Source organism: Gopherus flavomarginatus, chromosome 3 (assembly GCF_025201925.1).
Source record: "Gopherus flavomarginatus isolate rGopFla2 chromosome 3, rGopFla2.mat.asm, whole genome shotgun sequence".
In the NCBI taxonomy this organism is placed as follows: domain Eukaryota; kingdom Metazoa; phylum Chordata; order Testudines; family Testudinidae; genus Gopherus; species Gopherus flavomarginatus.
The window spans coordinates 149,876,687-149,891,803 of record NC_066619.1 but is presented as its reverse complement, the minus strand read 5'-3'; the positions used below and the strand labels follow the sequence as shown (position 1 = coordinate 149,891,803).

The window sequence follows — 15,117 nt, the reverse complement described above, 5'->3', positions numbered from 1 at the left end:
AGAGAAACCTGGTTGCACGTCTGGTCCCTCTGAGCCCCCTGAGTGAACAACAACCAAAAACTAACAGCACACACACAACTTCCCTCCCTCAAGATTTGAAAGTATCCTGTCCCCTGATTGGTCCTCTTGTCAGGTGACAGCCAGGCTCACTGATCTTGTTAACCCTTTACAGGCAAAAGAGATATGAAGTACTTCTGTTCTATTAACTCTTACTTATCTGTTTATGACAGTAGCCTTGCTGCCTGCCCTTCAGAGAATGTGCTGTCATCTTAAATAAACCAAAGATAGTTGAACTGCTGGACTGGTTGTCAATGTCCCCAGTTCATCCTATGCATTTAGATATATATGAAGACTACAGAATGAGTTTATGGTTAGTTCTGAATATGTGGGTATTTTATTTTACCTTACACCTTTTACCTTGATAGTATGGCAACTGCCAGCCGCATTAGAATTGTTAATGTTTACCTCTGCTATGCTCCATGAATTCCTGTATAGTAATGAGGAACTCTGGGAAAATCATGAACTTACAGTGTACTCCTGAAGCCAAGTGTCTAGACAGCAGATGGTGTGGATAACGTTAGCCTCCCAGGCTAGTCAAATTTCATTATGGCCTAAGATGAGGATAAACCACAACTATTAGAATAGGCTCTCTTCTCTGAATTACCTCTGCCATTGCACAGGAAAAGGAGGAAGGAGAAAAAGCTGAATAGGATTTAAAAGCTGTTTGGTGATCCACTACCTGTGAATCACTTCCTAAAAAGTCTTGGTAGTGATTGTTATGGTAAACTTCTGGCACACATGAAAATAGTGAAGATGAGTTGGCTCACAGTACTTTGTATTTGGTTCATCAGCTGCTAACTAACTTCAAAGCTATCTGCAAAAGTGCTTGAATGTTCCAACAATATCATTCCTTTGAAAGAGGGGGTTTGGAGTGGAGAAGTTTGTAACTTCTTTCCAGTAGCTTCCATAACAAGAAAGCCCAAATGTGCTTGAGATAATACAAGCAACAAAGGCATTTAAGCTTGTAAAGAAAAAAATCTGAGCTAAGTTAGATCTCAGAAGGTCTGGTTTTTATTTGTTTAAGTAGCAGTGCCTGCTTATGATCCTGGTGCTAGCTGTTATATTCAAATGCAGCCCCAGCCAAAGCTGCTATGTCTAGTGTGTAGAGTTTGGAGAAGGTGTGCAGATATCTCCTAATAGGTGCCTTGCCTCTTCAGTGGACATCTGTACCTTCTTGTTCTGCCCACAGACTTAATTTAATGTTCTTTGGACAGACTTCATTTTTAGATAAATAATGGAATACGTTATTAAACCAGCTAATAATAGTAGAGCAGTAGGCTTTTCCTTGGTCGTGCAGTATGCCGTGAAAAGGGAGTCTGACTTCCTAAAACAGGAAGTGCAGTGCACATAAAACTGGCTCTAAGGATATAGAGTCTATGGAAAATTTTCGCTAGGGGAGAAGGAAAAGCAGAAGAGAAAAACATACTGGTACACCACTATCTTGATATAACGCCACCTGATATAACACGAATTTGGATATAATGCAGTAAAGCAGTGCTCCGGGAGGGTGGGGCTGTGCACTCCGGTGACTCAAAGCAAGTTCAATATAACGCGGTTTCACCGATAACGCGGTGAGATTTTTTGGCTCCCAAGGACAGCGTTATATCGAGGTAGAGGTGTAGTTGTGAAAATCAAACACTTTTTAAAAAACGTAGTGCTACATTTATAAATCTTGTCTAGTCTATTACTAGAAATGTTTCCGCTATGCTCCACTAGGTGGCACTCTAAGCACAGTTATTTTTTAGTTCAGCGTCTGTATTCAGCTATTTTAGGGGGGTTGTATAATGCACATCATTTACATGATACAATAACTTTATCCAAGGAAATAGCACAACCTGTCGTTTTATTTACTTGATAGACCATAATGATTCCTATTGTATAATGCTATATAAAAGTGAGGTTGGATGACTAGTTAGATAATAGAAAACAGAGCATTTTATCTAGTAAGTTACTTGTTCAGATCTGAGCCAGGTTAGTATTGAACAAGATCAATGTTTTTCTGTTAGTTGTACTTTTTGAGGTATGAGATGAAATAGTGACATCACTTTACTTTTTCCTGGGCACATCCATATCATAGTTGCCATACTTCTGGTAGGCTTAGCAGAGAGATCAAGGATCGAAAGTCTCTGTTACTCCCTGAAGCAAAGTACAGCCCAGTTTATGGACTAGTGTGGCAACACAGATTGGTCCTTGTTCGTTCCTGATCCATTGAACCAGACACTTGCCTCTTGTCAAAGACACTTTGTTGGTTTGTTGTAAAAGAACACTGAGTAAAATGTCTTGTGTGTATGCACTTCATCTGGTGTGGTGGTCATTTGCTAGGTCTGAGGGCAGAGCATTTCAGTTGGCTCTGATCTGCCTGAGCCTCATTTATATTGCCAAATACTCCACAACAAAATTTCTACTATAAAGTTGAAGATTTTCTTCTGAGTAGGTTTTTACAAGGCTAGATGAGACTTGTTCATGTTTTTATTTAGAAGATACATCTCCTTTAAGACTCCACATTACTCTCATGACCTTATGCAATGTTGGGTCTATACAGATTCTGCAAGTTGGAAAGAATCAGATGAAGGAACATTAGAATGATTTAAATGGAATTCTAAAATACTTTAAAACGCAGAAAGGCATCTTAACATCTGACTTAACTCTTTGGCTTAATTCTTGGTCACTTTTCTTTAGATTTACACAGTATTTTCTGATATTCTTAATACAACCGTATACTATAACCATTCCCAATTTCCTTTTTATTTTGAACATGTTACTCTGAAATATTTACAGAAATATGACACATCTGAGAGCTTTTGATACTAGAAACATTAGATTTTAATTTCAAATGAAATGAAAACTTTTAACTGTAAAAAATTAAAATGGATATGATAACATCACAGTTCTTTCTGCCTAATAGGAGGCAAGTTATAGTAGTATTTTTATGGCACATATACCATTGCTTGTATATTCTCTGAATGTTCTGTTGACTTCACAACAGTTTTTTTAAGAAGGCGGTGTCTGAATAAAGAAAGTTTGGGAATTCAGTAGTTGGTGGTTTCTTGTTCTAACTGTTGTAAACATGAAAGCTCCTGTTCAATACTGCAGTTGTATGAAGAGAGTTTAGGGATTATCAACTATCAGTATATGAACCTACCTAAACCAACATGCCTGAAATCAAAGGGAGTGATAGGAAAGAAGCAGTTGAATGGGCCAAGGTCACAAATAGGTTGTGGTGGTTTTTTTGTTAAAGTACAAACATTGTCAAGAGTTAGGATGACCAGACAGCAGGTGTGAAAAATCGGGACGGGGGTGGGAGGTAATGGAAGCCTATATAAGAAAAAGACCCCAAAATCCGGACTGTCCCTATGAAATTGGGACATCTGGTCACCCCATCGAGAGTTAAGTAACGTGGTAGAAGGTGTTATGGTACGATTGCAGAGAAACAGTTTCTTTAGATGCTTCAAAGTCAAATATGCCATTGAATGGAACTTTGTCTATTGAAATGGAAGAGCAGAACACAGTTTGATTGTGCAAGTGCAATATTTCCTTTGCCATTTTCAACAGAACATAGCCACCATGGTAACTTAAATTCCTATCCTGGGTTTCCAGTACTATTTATATTACTCATGTAGGAGCACTGAGTTTTTTCATCAACAACCCAAAAGGCAGTGTTCAGCTGGTGATTATTCCATAAAAGCAACACAACCTGAACTTGATACATTGTATCCTTCCTTTTTGCTAACCTCAACTTCATTATAGTAGAAAATGGGCAATTTAAAGAAATTAAAGTTAATTAAATATAGAAAAGTTTTCAAACACAATTTGTGAAATTTTATTGCTGATGGGGAGACTCCCCTAGGGTGCAGTCGTCTCTACATTGAATAAACCAAGAACCCTCTCTTATGTCTCAATAAGTGCCAAGTCAGCTCTGGGGCTCATTAATCAAAACAAATTTACAATTAAGCTTATGAAATAGGACTAATTATATAGCCTTATAATATAATTATATAGCAGGGAAAAAGTGCTGAAGGAAGGACAAACCTTGAGAAGAAAGTGTGAGGCTCCCAGTACTGGCCCATAAAGTACAATTAAGTGATAATTGCAGAGGTCATGCTGCACCCAGCAAATGTACCCTCATTATTAGTGTAGCGATGTGATGCAGTAGGGACTGTCTGTGTGGGGAGTGGGAGAGCAGGGGAGGACTTTAGGGGATGGACGATGCCAGGGCCTGTAACCTGAGCTAGGTAAGGGAGGGGAAAGGTCAAACACCTTTGCCCGGGAAGGGGAACAAAGGAAGGGAGTGGCAGGAGGGAAGCAGTTTGAGTTTGGGCTTGGGGCTGTGTGGGCGGAATTCAGGGTATCCTAGCTAGGATCCAAGCACCCTGAAAGCCCAGAAGGACTCGGTGGAGGGGTCCTGACTGTGCCTGCAAGCTCTGCTGTAACCGGTGTTCCTGTTGTCCAATAAACCTTCTGTTTTACTGGCTGGCTGAGAGTCACTGTGGGTCCCAGGAAGAGGGGTGCAGGGCCGGACTCCCCACACTCCGTGACAACTGGTGGCAGCGGCGGGAGATACTGCACCCCGTGGACGGCGCTTCCTGCAGTAAGTGACTGGGGAGCAGTAAAACGAAGGGGTGGTTAACCCCTGGGAGTGTGTGCCCAGTGAGAAGGACTTTGCAGTAACAGGGTCCCCCGGGGGATTACAGCGAGCGGTCCCAGGGGCGGAGGAGTCTGCAGCTCGACCCTGGCAGAGAGGTGGTGACCTCACGAAGGGCTGGTGCACTAGGGGTCCCCCTGGAAACCATGGGGAGCGGCGAGCACCCCGGCCTGTGAGTGGCCAGCAGGAAGATGTATGCCAAGCGGCGCAAGTGTGACCTGGTGGAGCTGTGTAAGCAGAGGGGGCTGCACCCAGGGAGGCTCAGCAAGGACCAGCTGATTTCCCAGCTGGAGCAGGGAGACCGCATGAATGAACGGAGCCCTGTCTCTGAGGGAAGCAGCCGAGAAGATGCAGCGCAGGCACCAGTGACTGTCCCTGCTGGGAGTGGTCAGCCGGCAGACGAGGGCTTCCCGAGACCCCCCCTTCCTAGGCGTAGAGGAAGGGCGGGGAGGAGCCCAGTGTATACCGAGGGCACCGTGACACCCCCGGCCAGCAGGGGAGCCCCACGGCGAAGCTCACCCCCCAGCAGGGGATCCTCCCGGCAACGCTCAGCATCCGTGGAGCGGATGCGGCTGGAATATGAAAGGGAGCTGAGACGGGAGGAGCTCGAGTTAAAGAGGCGAGAGCTGGAGGAGAAGGCGAAACAACGTGAACATGAGCTGGAGGAGAAGGCGAAACAGCGTGAACATGAGGAGAACCAGCGCCAGCGTGAGTGGGAGGAGAAGGAGAAACAGCGTAAACATGAGCTGGACCTGGCCCGGCTGAGGAGAAGTGAGGCCCTGGCTGCGGTGAGTGAGGGGGGACCCAAGCCTACAAAGAGCTTTGATAAGCACTTGCTGCCCCGGCGTAAGGAGGGGGAGGACATAGATACCTTCCTGACGGCTTTTGAGAATGCCTGCGAGCTGCACAGGGTTGACCCTGCAGACAGGATTGCAGTTCTCACCCCCTTACTGGACTCCACAGCCGTGGAGGTGTACAGCCGACTGAAAGGGGCGGAGGCAGGGGACTACGAACTGTTCAAACAGGCCCTGCTCCGCGAGTTTGGGCTGACTCCTGAGATGTACCGGAAAAAGTTCCGGAGCCAGCGTAAAACCCGTGAGGTTACATACCTACAACTGGTCAACCGGGCGCAGGGGTATGCTCGCAAGTGGGCAGCTGGGGCCCAAACTAAAGAGGACCTGCTTGACCTATTTATACTGGAGCACCTGTACGAGCAGTGCCCGTCCGACCTGAGGCTGTGGTTGATGGACCAGAAGCCGGAGAACCCGCAGCATGCAGGCCAGCTGGCCAACCAATTTGTGGACAGTCGGGCAGGGGATGGCAGGGAGGAGTCTCGAAGGAGCAGGCCTGCCTCAACGCAGAGAGAGAGTCATCATGGGACCTCCCAAAGGGGGCCTATGGAGAACCCCCCCAAAAGGGGAACATCCAGCGGCAGGTCCCTCCGACCCACTCAAGGGGACCCACGAGATATGGGCTGCTATCGCTGTGGCCAACGAGGTCACATACGGGCCCAGTGCCCCAAGCTCAGGGACAGACCAAGCAGACCCAACCCGCAGAGGGTGGACTGGGTAAAAACCCAATCGGAGGAGGGGCTACGTTCCCAGGAAAGGGGGGTTGGCAACATACCACCTGTTGATGCTCCCGGTTCCGGGTTTTTGGTTTACCGGGTGGGCGCGGGGCTGCCCCTCCGGAAAGAGTGCATTGTTTCCCTGGAAGTGGATGGGAGGAAGGTCACTGGGTACTGGGACACGGGCGCAGAGGTGACGCTGGCCCGGCCCGAGGTGGTGGCCTCAGATCGGATGGTGCCCGACACCTACCTGACCCTGATGGGCGTGGGCGGGACCCCATTCAAGGTACCCGTGGCAAGGGTACACCTGAAATGGGGGGCCAAGGAGGGCCCCAAGGATGTGGGGGTACACCAATATTTGCCCACTGACGTGTTAATGGGAGGGGACCTTGAGGACTGGCCTAGTAACACCCAGAGTGCCCTGGTCGTGACTCGTAGTCAGAGTCGGCAAATGGCACTGCTCCCCGACAACGGGGAAGGTACTCGACCTGAGGTGCAGGCCCCTAACTCAGGGAGCGGGGAACGCCCAGGGGCACGGTGCAGAGAGGCTGCGGCCTCAGACCCAGCCAGCAAGAGAGAGCCGGTCCCCATTCCTGTCCCAGCTGCTGAGTTCCAGGCCGAGTTGCAGAAAGATCCCTCCTTGCGGAAGCACAGGGACCGGGCTGACCTTGTGCGGTACAGACCATGAGGAGAGGTTGCAAGGAGAGGTTCCTGTGGGAGAAGGGGTTCCTGTACCGAGAATGGGCTCCCCCAGGGGAAGTAGAGCCATGGGGGATCAGGAGGCAGCTGGTGGTTCCCCAGAAGTTCCGTCACAAGCTGTTGTACCTGGCCCATGACATCCCTCTCGCAGGGCACCAGGGAATCCGGCGCACCAGGCAGAGGCTGCTACAGAACTTTTACTGGCCTGGGGTCTTTACCCATGTCCGACAGTACTGCCAATCCTGTGATCCCTGCCAGAGGGTGGGGAAGGCCCGGGACAAGGGGAAAGCGGCTTTGAGGCCTTTACCCATCATAGAAGAACCTTTCCAGAAGGTAGCCATGGACATAGTGGGACCTCTCAGCAAGACGACCCGGTCAGGGAAGAAATACATCCTGGTGGTCGTGGATTTTGCCACTCGCTACCCCGAGGCGGTGGCCTTGTCCTCTATCGAAGCAGACACAGTGGCAGATGCGCTGCTGACAATTTTCAGCCGGGTGGGGTTCCCCAAGGAGGTCTTAACAGACCAGGGGTCCAACTTCATGTCGGCCCTGCTCCGGTCCTTATGGCAGAAATGTGGGGTCCAGCACAACTGGGCCTCAGCGTATCACCCCCAGTCCAACGGGCTGGTAGAAAGGTTCAACGGGACGCTGAAGATGATGCTAAAAACATTTATGAACCAGCATCCGCAAGATTGGGACAAGTACTTACCTCACCTGCTGTTTGCGTACAGGGAGGTACCCCAGGAATCTACTGGGTTTTCACCTTTCGAACTGTTGTATGGAAGTCAGGTGAGGGGTCCCCTAGACCTGATGAGGGACGAATGGGAGGGGAAGGCCGCTCCCGAGGGAGAGTCAGTGGTGGAGTATGTCCTGACCTTCCGGGAAAGACTGGCCGAGCTCATGGGCCTGGCCAGGGAGAATCTGGCCCGAGCCCAGAGGAGGCAGAAGGTCTGGTATGACCGCACAGCACGAGCCCGTACCTTCGCCACCGGGGATCAGGTGATGGTTCTTATCCCCGTGAGGAGAAACAAACTCCAGGCCGCCTGGGAAGGGCCCTTCAAGGTTATCAAGCAACTGAATGAGGTAAACTATGTGGTGGAGCTGTCAAACCGGGCACATCACCGTCGGGTGTACCATGTGAACATGATGAAACCATACTATGACAGGGGGAATGTGGTGTTGGCCGTGTGTGGACATTGGGAGGGGCAGGGAGATGACCCCTTAGTGGATCTATTCCCTGGGACAAAAGCTGGTTCCCCCCTGGAGGCGATTCCCCTCTCTGAGCAACTGACCCCGGGCCAGCACGCTGAGATCAGAGGGGTGCTGCATCTGTACCGACAGCTGTTTTCCAACCAGCCTGGACGCACTAATTTGACTGTCCACCGGGTGGAGACTGGGTCACATCCCCCTATAAGATGCTCCCCTTTTCGGGTCACTGGTAAAACTGCCCAGGATCTTGAAAGAGAGGTCAGGGACATGCTGGCTTTGGGGGTGATCCAGCCGTCTTCCAGCCCTTGGGCCTCGCCAGTGGTGCTAGTCCCCAAGAAGGATGGGTCAATCCGGTTCTGTGTGGACTATCGAAAGCTCAATGCCATCACCGTATCTGATGCCTACCCTATGCCCAGGCCTGACGAGCTCCTAGACAAGCTAGGAGGTGCTCGGTACCTCACCACTATGGATCTTACCAAAGGCTACTGGCAAGTGCCGCTGGACGCAGATGCCAGGCTGAAATCGGCCTTTATCACCCCTCTGGGGCTCTATGAGTTTCTGACCCTGCCCTTCGGCCTCAAGGGAGCGCCAGCCACCTTCCAGCGCCTGGTGGATCAGCTACTGAGGGGGATGGAGAGTTTTGCCGTGGCGTATATTGACGACATCTGCATCTTCAGCCAGACCTGGGAGGACCACATGTCCCAGGTTAAACAAGTCCTAGACCGACTCCGAAAGGCTGGGTTAACCGTAAAGGCTGAGAAGTGCAAGGTGGGGATGGCCGAAGTATCTTACCTGGGCCATCGGGTGGGGAGCGGCTGCCTGAAGCCGGAACCAGCCAAGGTGGAGGTGATCAGAGACTGGCCTGCTCCCCAAACCAAAAAGCAGGTACAGGCCTTTATTGGGATGGCGGGGTACTATCGAAGGTTCGTGCCCCACTTTAGTGCCATAGCCGGCCCCATCACTGAACTATGCAAAAAGGGGAAGCCAGACAAGGTGATCTGGACTGAGCAGTGCCAGGAGGCTTTCCGGGCGCTGAAGGAGGCTCTGGTTAGTGGCCCAGTTCTGGCAAACCCAGATTTTGACAAACCCTTTATGGTGTTCACTGATGCCTCAGACACGGGACTGGGGGCAGTGTTAATGCAGGAGGATGAAAAGGGGGAGAGACACCCCATCGTGTACCTGAGTAAGAAGCTGCTACCCCGGGAACAAAGCTACGCAGCCATCGAGAAGGAATGCCTGGCCATGGTGTGGGCCCTTAAGAAACTAGAGCCATATCTCTTTGGGCGACACTTCACCGTGTACACCGACCACTCTCCCCTGACCTGGCTGCACCAGATGAAAGGAGCCAACGCCAAGCTCCTGAGGTGGAGCCTGCTCCTGCAGGACTATGACATGGACGTGGTCCATGTGAAAGGAAGTGCCAACCTGACAGCGGATGCGTTGTCCCGGAGAGGGGGCCCTGAACTTCCCCAGGTCACTGGGCAGAGTGACCCCGCTCAGTTCAGTCTCGAAGGGGGGAGAGATGTGATGCAGTAGGGACTGTCTGTGTGGGGAGTGGGAGAGCAGGGGAGGACTTTAGGGGATGGACAATGCCAGGGCCTGTAACCTGAGCTAGGTAAGGGAGGGGAAAGGTCAAACACCTTTGCCCGGGAAGGGGAACAAAGGAAGGGAGTGGCAGGAGGGAAGCAGTTTGAGTTTGGGCTTGGGGCTGTGTGGGCGGAATTCAGGGTATCCTAGCTAGGATCCAAGCACCCTGAAAGCCCAGAAGGACTCGGTGGAGGGGTCCTGACTGTGCCTGCAAGCTCTGCTGTAACCGGTGTTCCTGTTGTCCAATAAACCTTCTGTTTTACTGGCTGGCTGAGAGTCACTGTGGGTCCCAGGAAGAGGGGTGCAGGGCCGGACTCCCCACACTCCGTGACAAGCTGCTTTGACTAATATTGGTAAATGCAAACACTTGCTTTTTGAGTAACTAGAATTTGTTGTACACTTTTATGAAAATTCATAGCTAAGGCACAGTGACTGTTGTAGGAATAAGTTAATACCCATCTGTCATAGCTGAACAAATATTTTAACTTATGAATGAGGCTCAGTATATTTTAAGGGCTAAATAAGTTTTGATCATGTTTAATATTTACTTTTATGTTTTACTGTTTGTTCCTTTTTTGTTTTTTTGGCTCAGGATCTCCTTAGAGCTCATAGATTCCAAGGCCAGGAATGGACCATTGTGATCTAGTCTGATTTGTCCTGGTTAAACCAAATAAACCAAATGAAAAGTGTAGGTGGATAAGTCTCATCCAATCACAGTCTAGGCTAGATGTCATTTTACTCTCATTAATTTTGTCTTCTGCTTCTGTAAAATGACTTGGTCATTGAATGGCCAGACTAACCACACTCTCCAGGTACAAAATGAAGAACCTGTTTTGCTTTCTGAACCTGACAGATAATGAAGAAAATAATACAGTTTGCACCTCAGTTTTCCTCAAAACAATCCAATTCTGGTTTTGTAATTTATCCACTTTGCGGGGCAGGATCAGAATTATTGCCTCAGTGTCATTACCTTTCTGTATTTTAAGTAAGTGTACAACAAAGTGCCAAACTTGATTTTAAATCTCTTGGATTTGCTTAGTCTAATTTGTAATTTGTTATATTCTGTCTTACAACAACAAACTAGGGGCCCTCGTCCTACAGACACTTCAATATATGCTTAGTATTACATACATAAATAGTTCCATTGACGGCATTAAACTTCTTCACTTGTACAAAGTTAAGCTTGTGCAGAAATTTGTGGGATTTGGGCACAGGCCAGCTCCTAAATCATATACAGGCATTTTTTGGGTTAAAAAAAACCCCTCTCCAAAGACTGTCATTCTGACATATCTAGATACAATATATTTTTAGAGTATTTTTCTAAGTAATAGAATCAAGTGAATATGCAGTTTGTTTATTATAAATATTCATATGCAGAATTTGAATAAATTGTGCCTTTCCAGAACATCATGTTCGAAACAAGAGAATGCAAAGATATGGTCTCTCTACCTATGCCTACCAACAGTGTTAACATTATAAAATCAGAACACAAACCTTAGAAAAATCAAGAAATGCAGTACCAAGGTGACAGTTCTCACACAACCTTAGCTCTGACCCCTGTGGTCCCTGTCCTGAGGTGTCCTTAGGAAGGTCACAGCATCTTATGTTTCCCTTAGCATCTTTTGTCCATTTGTGTTTTCTCTGCCAATAAGCAGCAAATACTTCTCAGATTGTTGATGCGCAGAGCACTTTGAGGATCAGTTGGACTATGAATAATTGTCTTGGTTTGGGGTTGTGTGCAGGGACAGTAACGTACTGTGACCTTCCCAATTTCTCTTTGTATTCCTATGAGTTAAATTATGTGATTGTGTTGTGTCACCTTAAGTCTGCATTGCCTTGCAGCTTTTCTAGGTTGTTTGAGTTCTGGGACTCAAACTCTGACATTGTGGAAGAGCACAGGGCCCTGTTTTGTCCCTGCAATTGTAACTCCATGTCAACAAGCATTTTAGCAAGCGAATTTACACCCTCCCTCTGCCCCTCCAGAAAGCAGAGGTAGTGAGGGAGGGCATGACTGCGGAGGAGAAGGTGCTTCTCTAGTTCTCCATCTGTCATCACCTCCTCTCCTCCTGACCTCTCCATGCCCATCTGGTGGGGTTGAGTGACCAACAGGAGAAAGGAAGCTAGTGGTGGAGGAACTGCAAGGAGTCCAGTTACAAGCTGGATACAACACTGGGAGGGAGAGGAGCTGTGCCGTGCCTACTTCACCTCCCAGTTGAGCTGGGGGTGGGTCGTCTGCACTCCCCTTTCCCCACTAGTGGCAGAAGAGAGGAGCCCTGGAATCCCTTCTCATTGGGAACTGTGCAGCTGCATACCTCGGGGGTTTCCTGATAGAGAGACAGGGCTGTATGGCTCCCCCCTTCCCTGTTTCTAGAGGAAATGGAAGTCCTGAGTCTCTTCTCCACCTGTCACAATTAGTAAGTCTGTTCCTGCTGGTAACAGTGAACTTCAGGAGGGCATGTGAGGAGGCTGTGCCTGGAGGGAGGAATTTGTGGGAAGGGGAATTGGAAGTGAAATGCATTACTGAAGGGGAGGGAAAGGGGACAGTTAGCCAGACCTCTATGGATTTTAGAGGTTGCAGAATCAGCTTTAAACGGCGCCCATGCTGAGGAGAGCTTGCAAAGACAATGAGTCTTTAAGTGCCACCATTTCATCAAAAGACAGATCCTAATAACCACTGCTAATCTAAAAATGTTAGACCAAGCACAGCACTGGTCCCCAGACCTGCAGAGTCCATCCTATGTCTTCCTGGTGCCCTCCAGGACCTCTAAAGAGTGTTCCTCACTTAGAGTAGGGGGTGATTCCCAATGTAGAATCTCTGTACAGCTTTGGAAGGCTCCTTGTACCAAATCAGCCAAAACGATCAGTCCCCTGAAGAGCCAAAATAGCCTTCTGGTTTGGACACTGAGGCACTGAGACTGTGAATTGACTAAAGCTAAGCCAGGAACTGAATTGAAAAGTCCTGAGTCCCAGTCCAGTGTGTTAAACACAAGACCGTCTTTCCTGCCTCTCATGGGGTGCGGAGTGGTGTTTTCCATACAGATCCCAGAGGGAGATTTCTACCACCTCTTAAATATTCTGGTTCAGGTGACTTCCTGACATCACAAATGAAGTCTGGAGTAGGCCATTGAACAGAATCCTCTGTCCTCCACTCACTCCATTGTTTCAGCCACAGGGACATGGGCCATATTTAATTTCTTGAACATCCTGAATTCTTTAATACACAGACTCTCATCCTCTAACTATTGCTATAGGGTAATTCAGCTCTGGCACATTCAGCCATAATTTTTTGAAGTGTCTTGGGTCTTTCATATGAGAGTCCTGGATTCTAATCCCAGCTGCTTTAGAAGTGACTCTGCAACTCCCGTTTGCAAAGCCGGCTAAATGTAAGTTGCCTCTTGCTACAGTAGGCGTATGAAACCATGGTGGTGAACAGAGCTCATTCGTATCCCATAGAAACCCAGTGCAACTTTGCAGAACTAAAAAGAAAATCTAATACATTTTAGGTTGTTATATTTTGGTGCTGGTTCTTGGTCCTGGACTCAAGGTCTCAGCAGGAGAAGTTCAATTAAATGTTTTATGGCTAATGCCTGTAAATCCCTCCCCTGATCTCCGTGCGAAAAAGCAGTAGCAGAAAATTAAAATGTTAAATAAGTCCTTTTATATTAGGAATGCTTTCATTAAATGCCTCCAGACTTGCTCCACAAACTCTACCCCAGGCCTAGAACTAGTGTAGCAGTTTTCAGTCTGATTATATATGTGGATTTTAGAGCAGTTTGAAAATTCAGCGCCCCATTGCAACTCCCACATAACATGGTGCATCTAGAGTGAATACTGTGTGCATTAAAATGTGTACTAAAAGTTCTAACAGTAATTTCTGCATTTCAAATAATTTTTATTGTGACTAAACAAAATATATAGTCACAATAATCCACAAAATAAAGCATAAAATGAATAACATTTATAGATAAAATGCAATATCATAGCAAGGAGTGATTTTGTACTGACAACTGGCATAGTGGTTGAGGGAACCATAAAATCTTGGAGCTGTCAAATCGAATAGGTTTAACAGATTTCATTAATCTGGTAGAGGCTAATCTGCTTTTTTAGTGTAAATGAGGTTGTTGCTTTTTGTGAAAATCACTGTTGTATCTGGATCCGGGGTAGGCAACCTATGGCACGCATGCCGAAGGTGGCACACAAACTGATATTCAGTGGCACTCACACTACCTAGGTCCTGGCCACCAGTCCAGGGGGCTCTGCATTTTAATTTTAAATGAAGCTTCTTAAACATTTGAAAAACCTTATTTGCTTTACATACAACAATAGTTTAGTTATATAATATAGACTTATAGAAAGACACCTTCTAAAAACATTCAAATATATTTCTGGCACTCGAAACCTTAAATTAGAGTGAATAAATGAAGACTTGGCACACCACTTCTGAAAGGTTGCTGACCCCTGATCTGGACAATATATTTCCTTGCTGTTATGAATAAAATTTGCCTTACTGTCCACTGGCTGTTTTTAGGTCATGGTATGGGCAAGTGGGTGAGCAGTACATTTTTGCTGTAAGATTCATCTGCTAGTTTGAATAAACTAACTTCCATCCTCTTTTGTATTTCAGGCCAATTATAGAACATTCGTTAAATGAGTCCTCTTCACCATAGCCTGTCCAGTAAATTGGAGATCATCTTAACGTTGGATATTGGGGGATTCTAAAGAAGTCCATAATTACTTTTCAAGTGGAATTCTCTTCGGGTCTGGGAATATATTGTTTCATGGACATTGAAACAGATCTCTTTGTCAGCTGTAAGTTGTAAATTTATGTAACCATTTGTGGTCACACAAGTCATTTCTGGTTTTGTATCAATAAAGTAAATAGTGTAAATCAGAGCATTAAATTCTTCACTCTTTTATAGCACATTTAAGAATGTGTTTTCTGGCACTGTGTGGGGTTTCTTCAGAAAAATCCAGATATTTGTATGACAACAGGCAGTGTCTCACTTGTAACATTCATTAAAATATGAGCTATACCAGTGAAACTTTTCAGTGGTTTCATCAAAAGTGCTCATCACTGGTCTATCTGCTCCCATTGAAGCCAAAGGGAGTTTGATTGTTGACTTCAGTGAGAGGGCTTTTGCAAATCCTGCCCCTAATTGTTGCGGTTTTTAGTTTTGAGCTGAATTGCCATTGTAATCCAGGTGGTCTTGTGTGTTACAAGCAGCCCAGAGTCCCACACAGAAAGGTGAGCTTCATAGGATTCTTCCCATTGCTGAGCTGGGTTACAAATTTAGTTAGCGCCTGCTGCATAATCCTGTGCATTCGCTATTCTCATCTTGAAATATCTGACAGG

The 15,117-nt window shown here is 47.1% G+C and overlaps 1 protein-coding gene across 2 annotated transcripts in view; it reads left to right on the top strand.

The window, feature by feature from the left end:
• The window catches only part of CENPC (centromere protein C), a 75,585-nt gene extending 60,930 nt beyond the window's left edge, over positions 1-14,655 (top strand). Inside the window, exon 20 of one of the 2 annotated variants that reach the window (XR_007773287.1) lies at positions 14,389-14,413. Coding sequence is in view for 1 of the 2 variants with exons in the window: in XM_050944987.1 (XP_050800944.1) it covers positions 14,389-14,431 (43 nt within the window). In the remaining variant the exon portion in view is untranslated. Of the gene's footprint in view, positions 1-14,388 lie in introns of both variants that reach the window. The other variant, XM_050944987.1, reaches the window with a different exon arrangement.
• Positions 14,656-15,117: the final 462 nt, after the last annotated feature.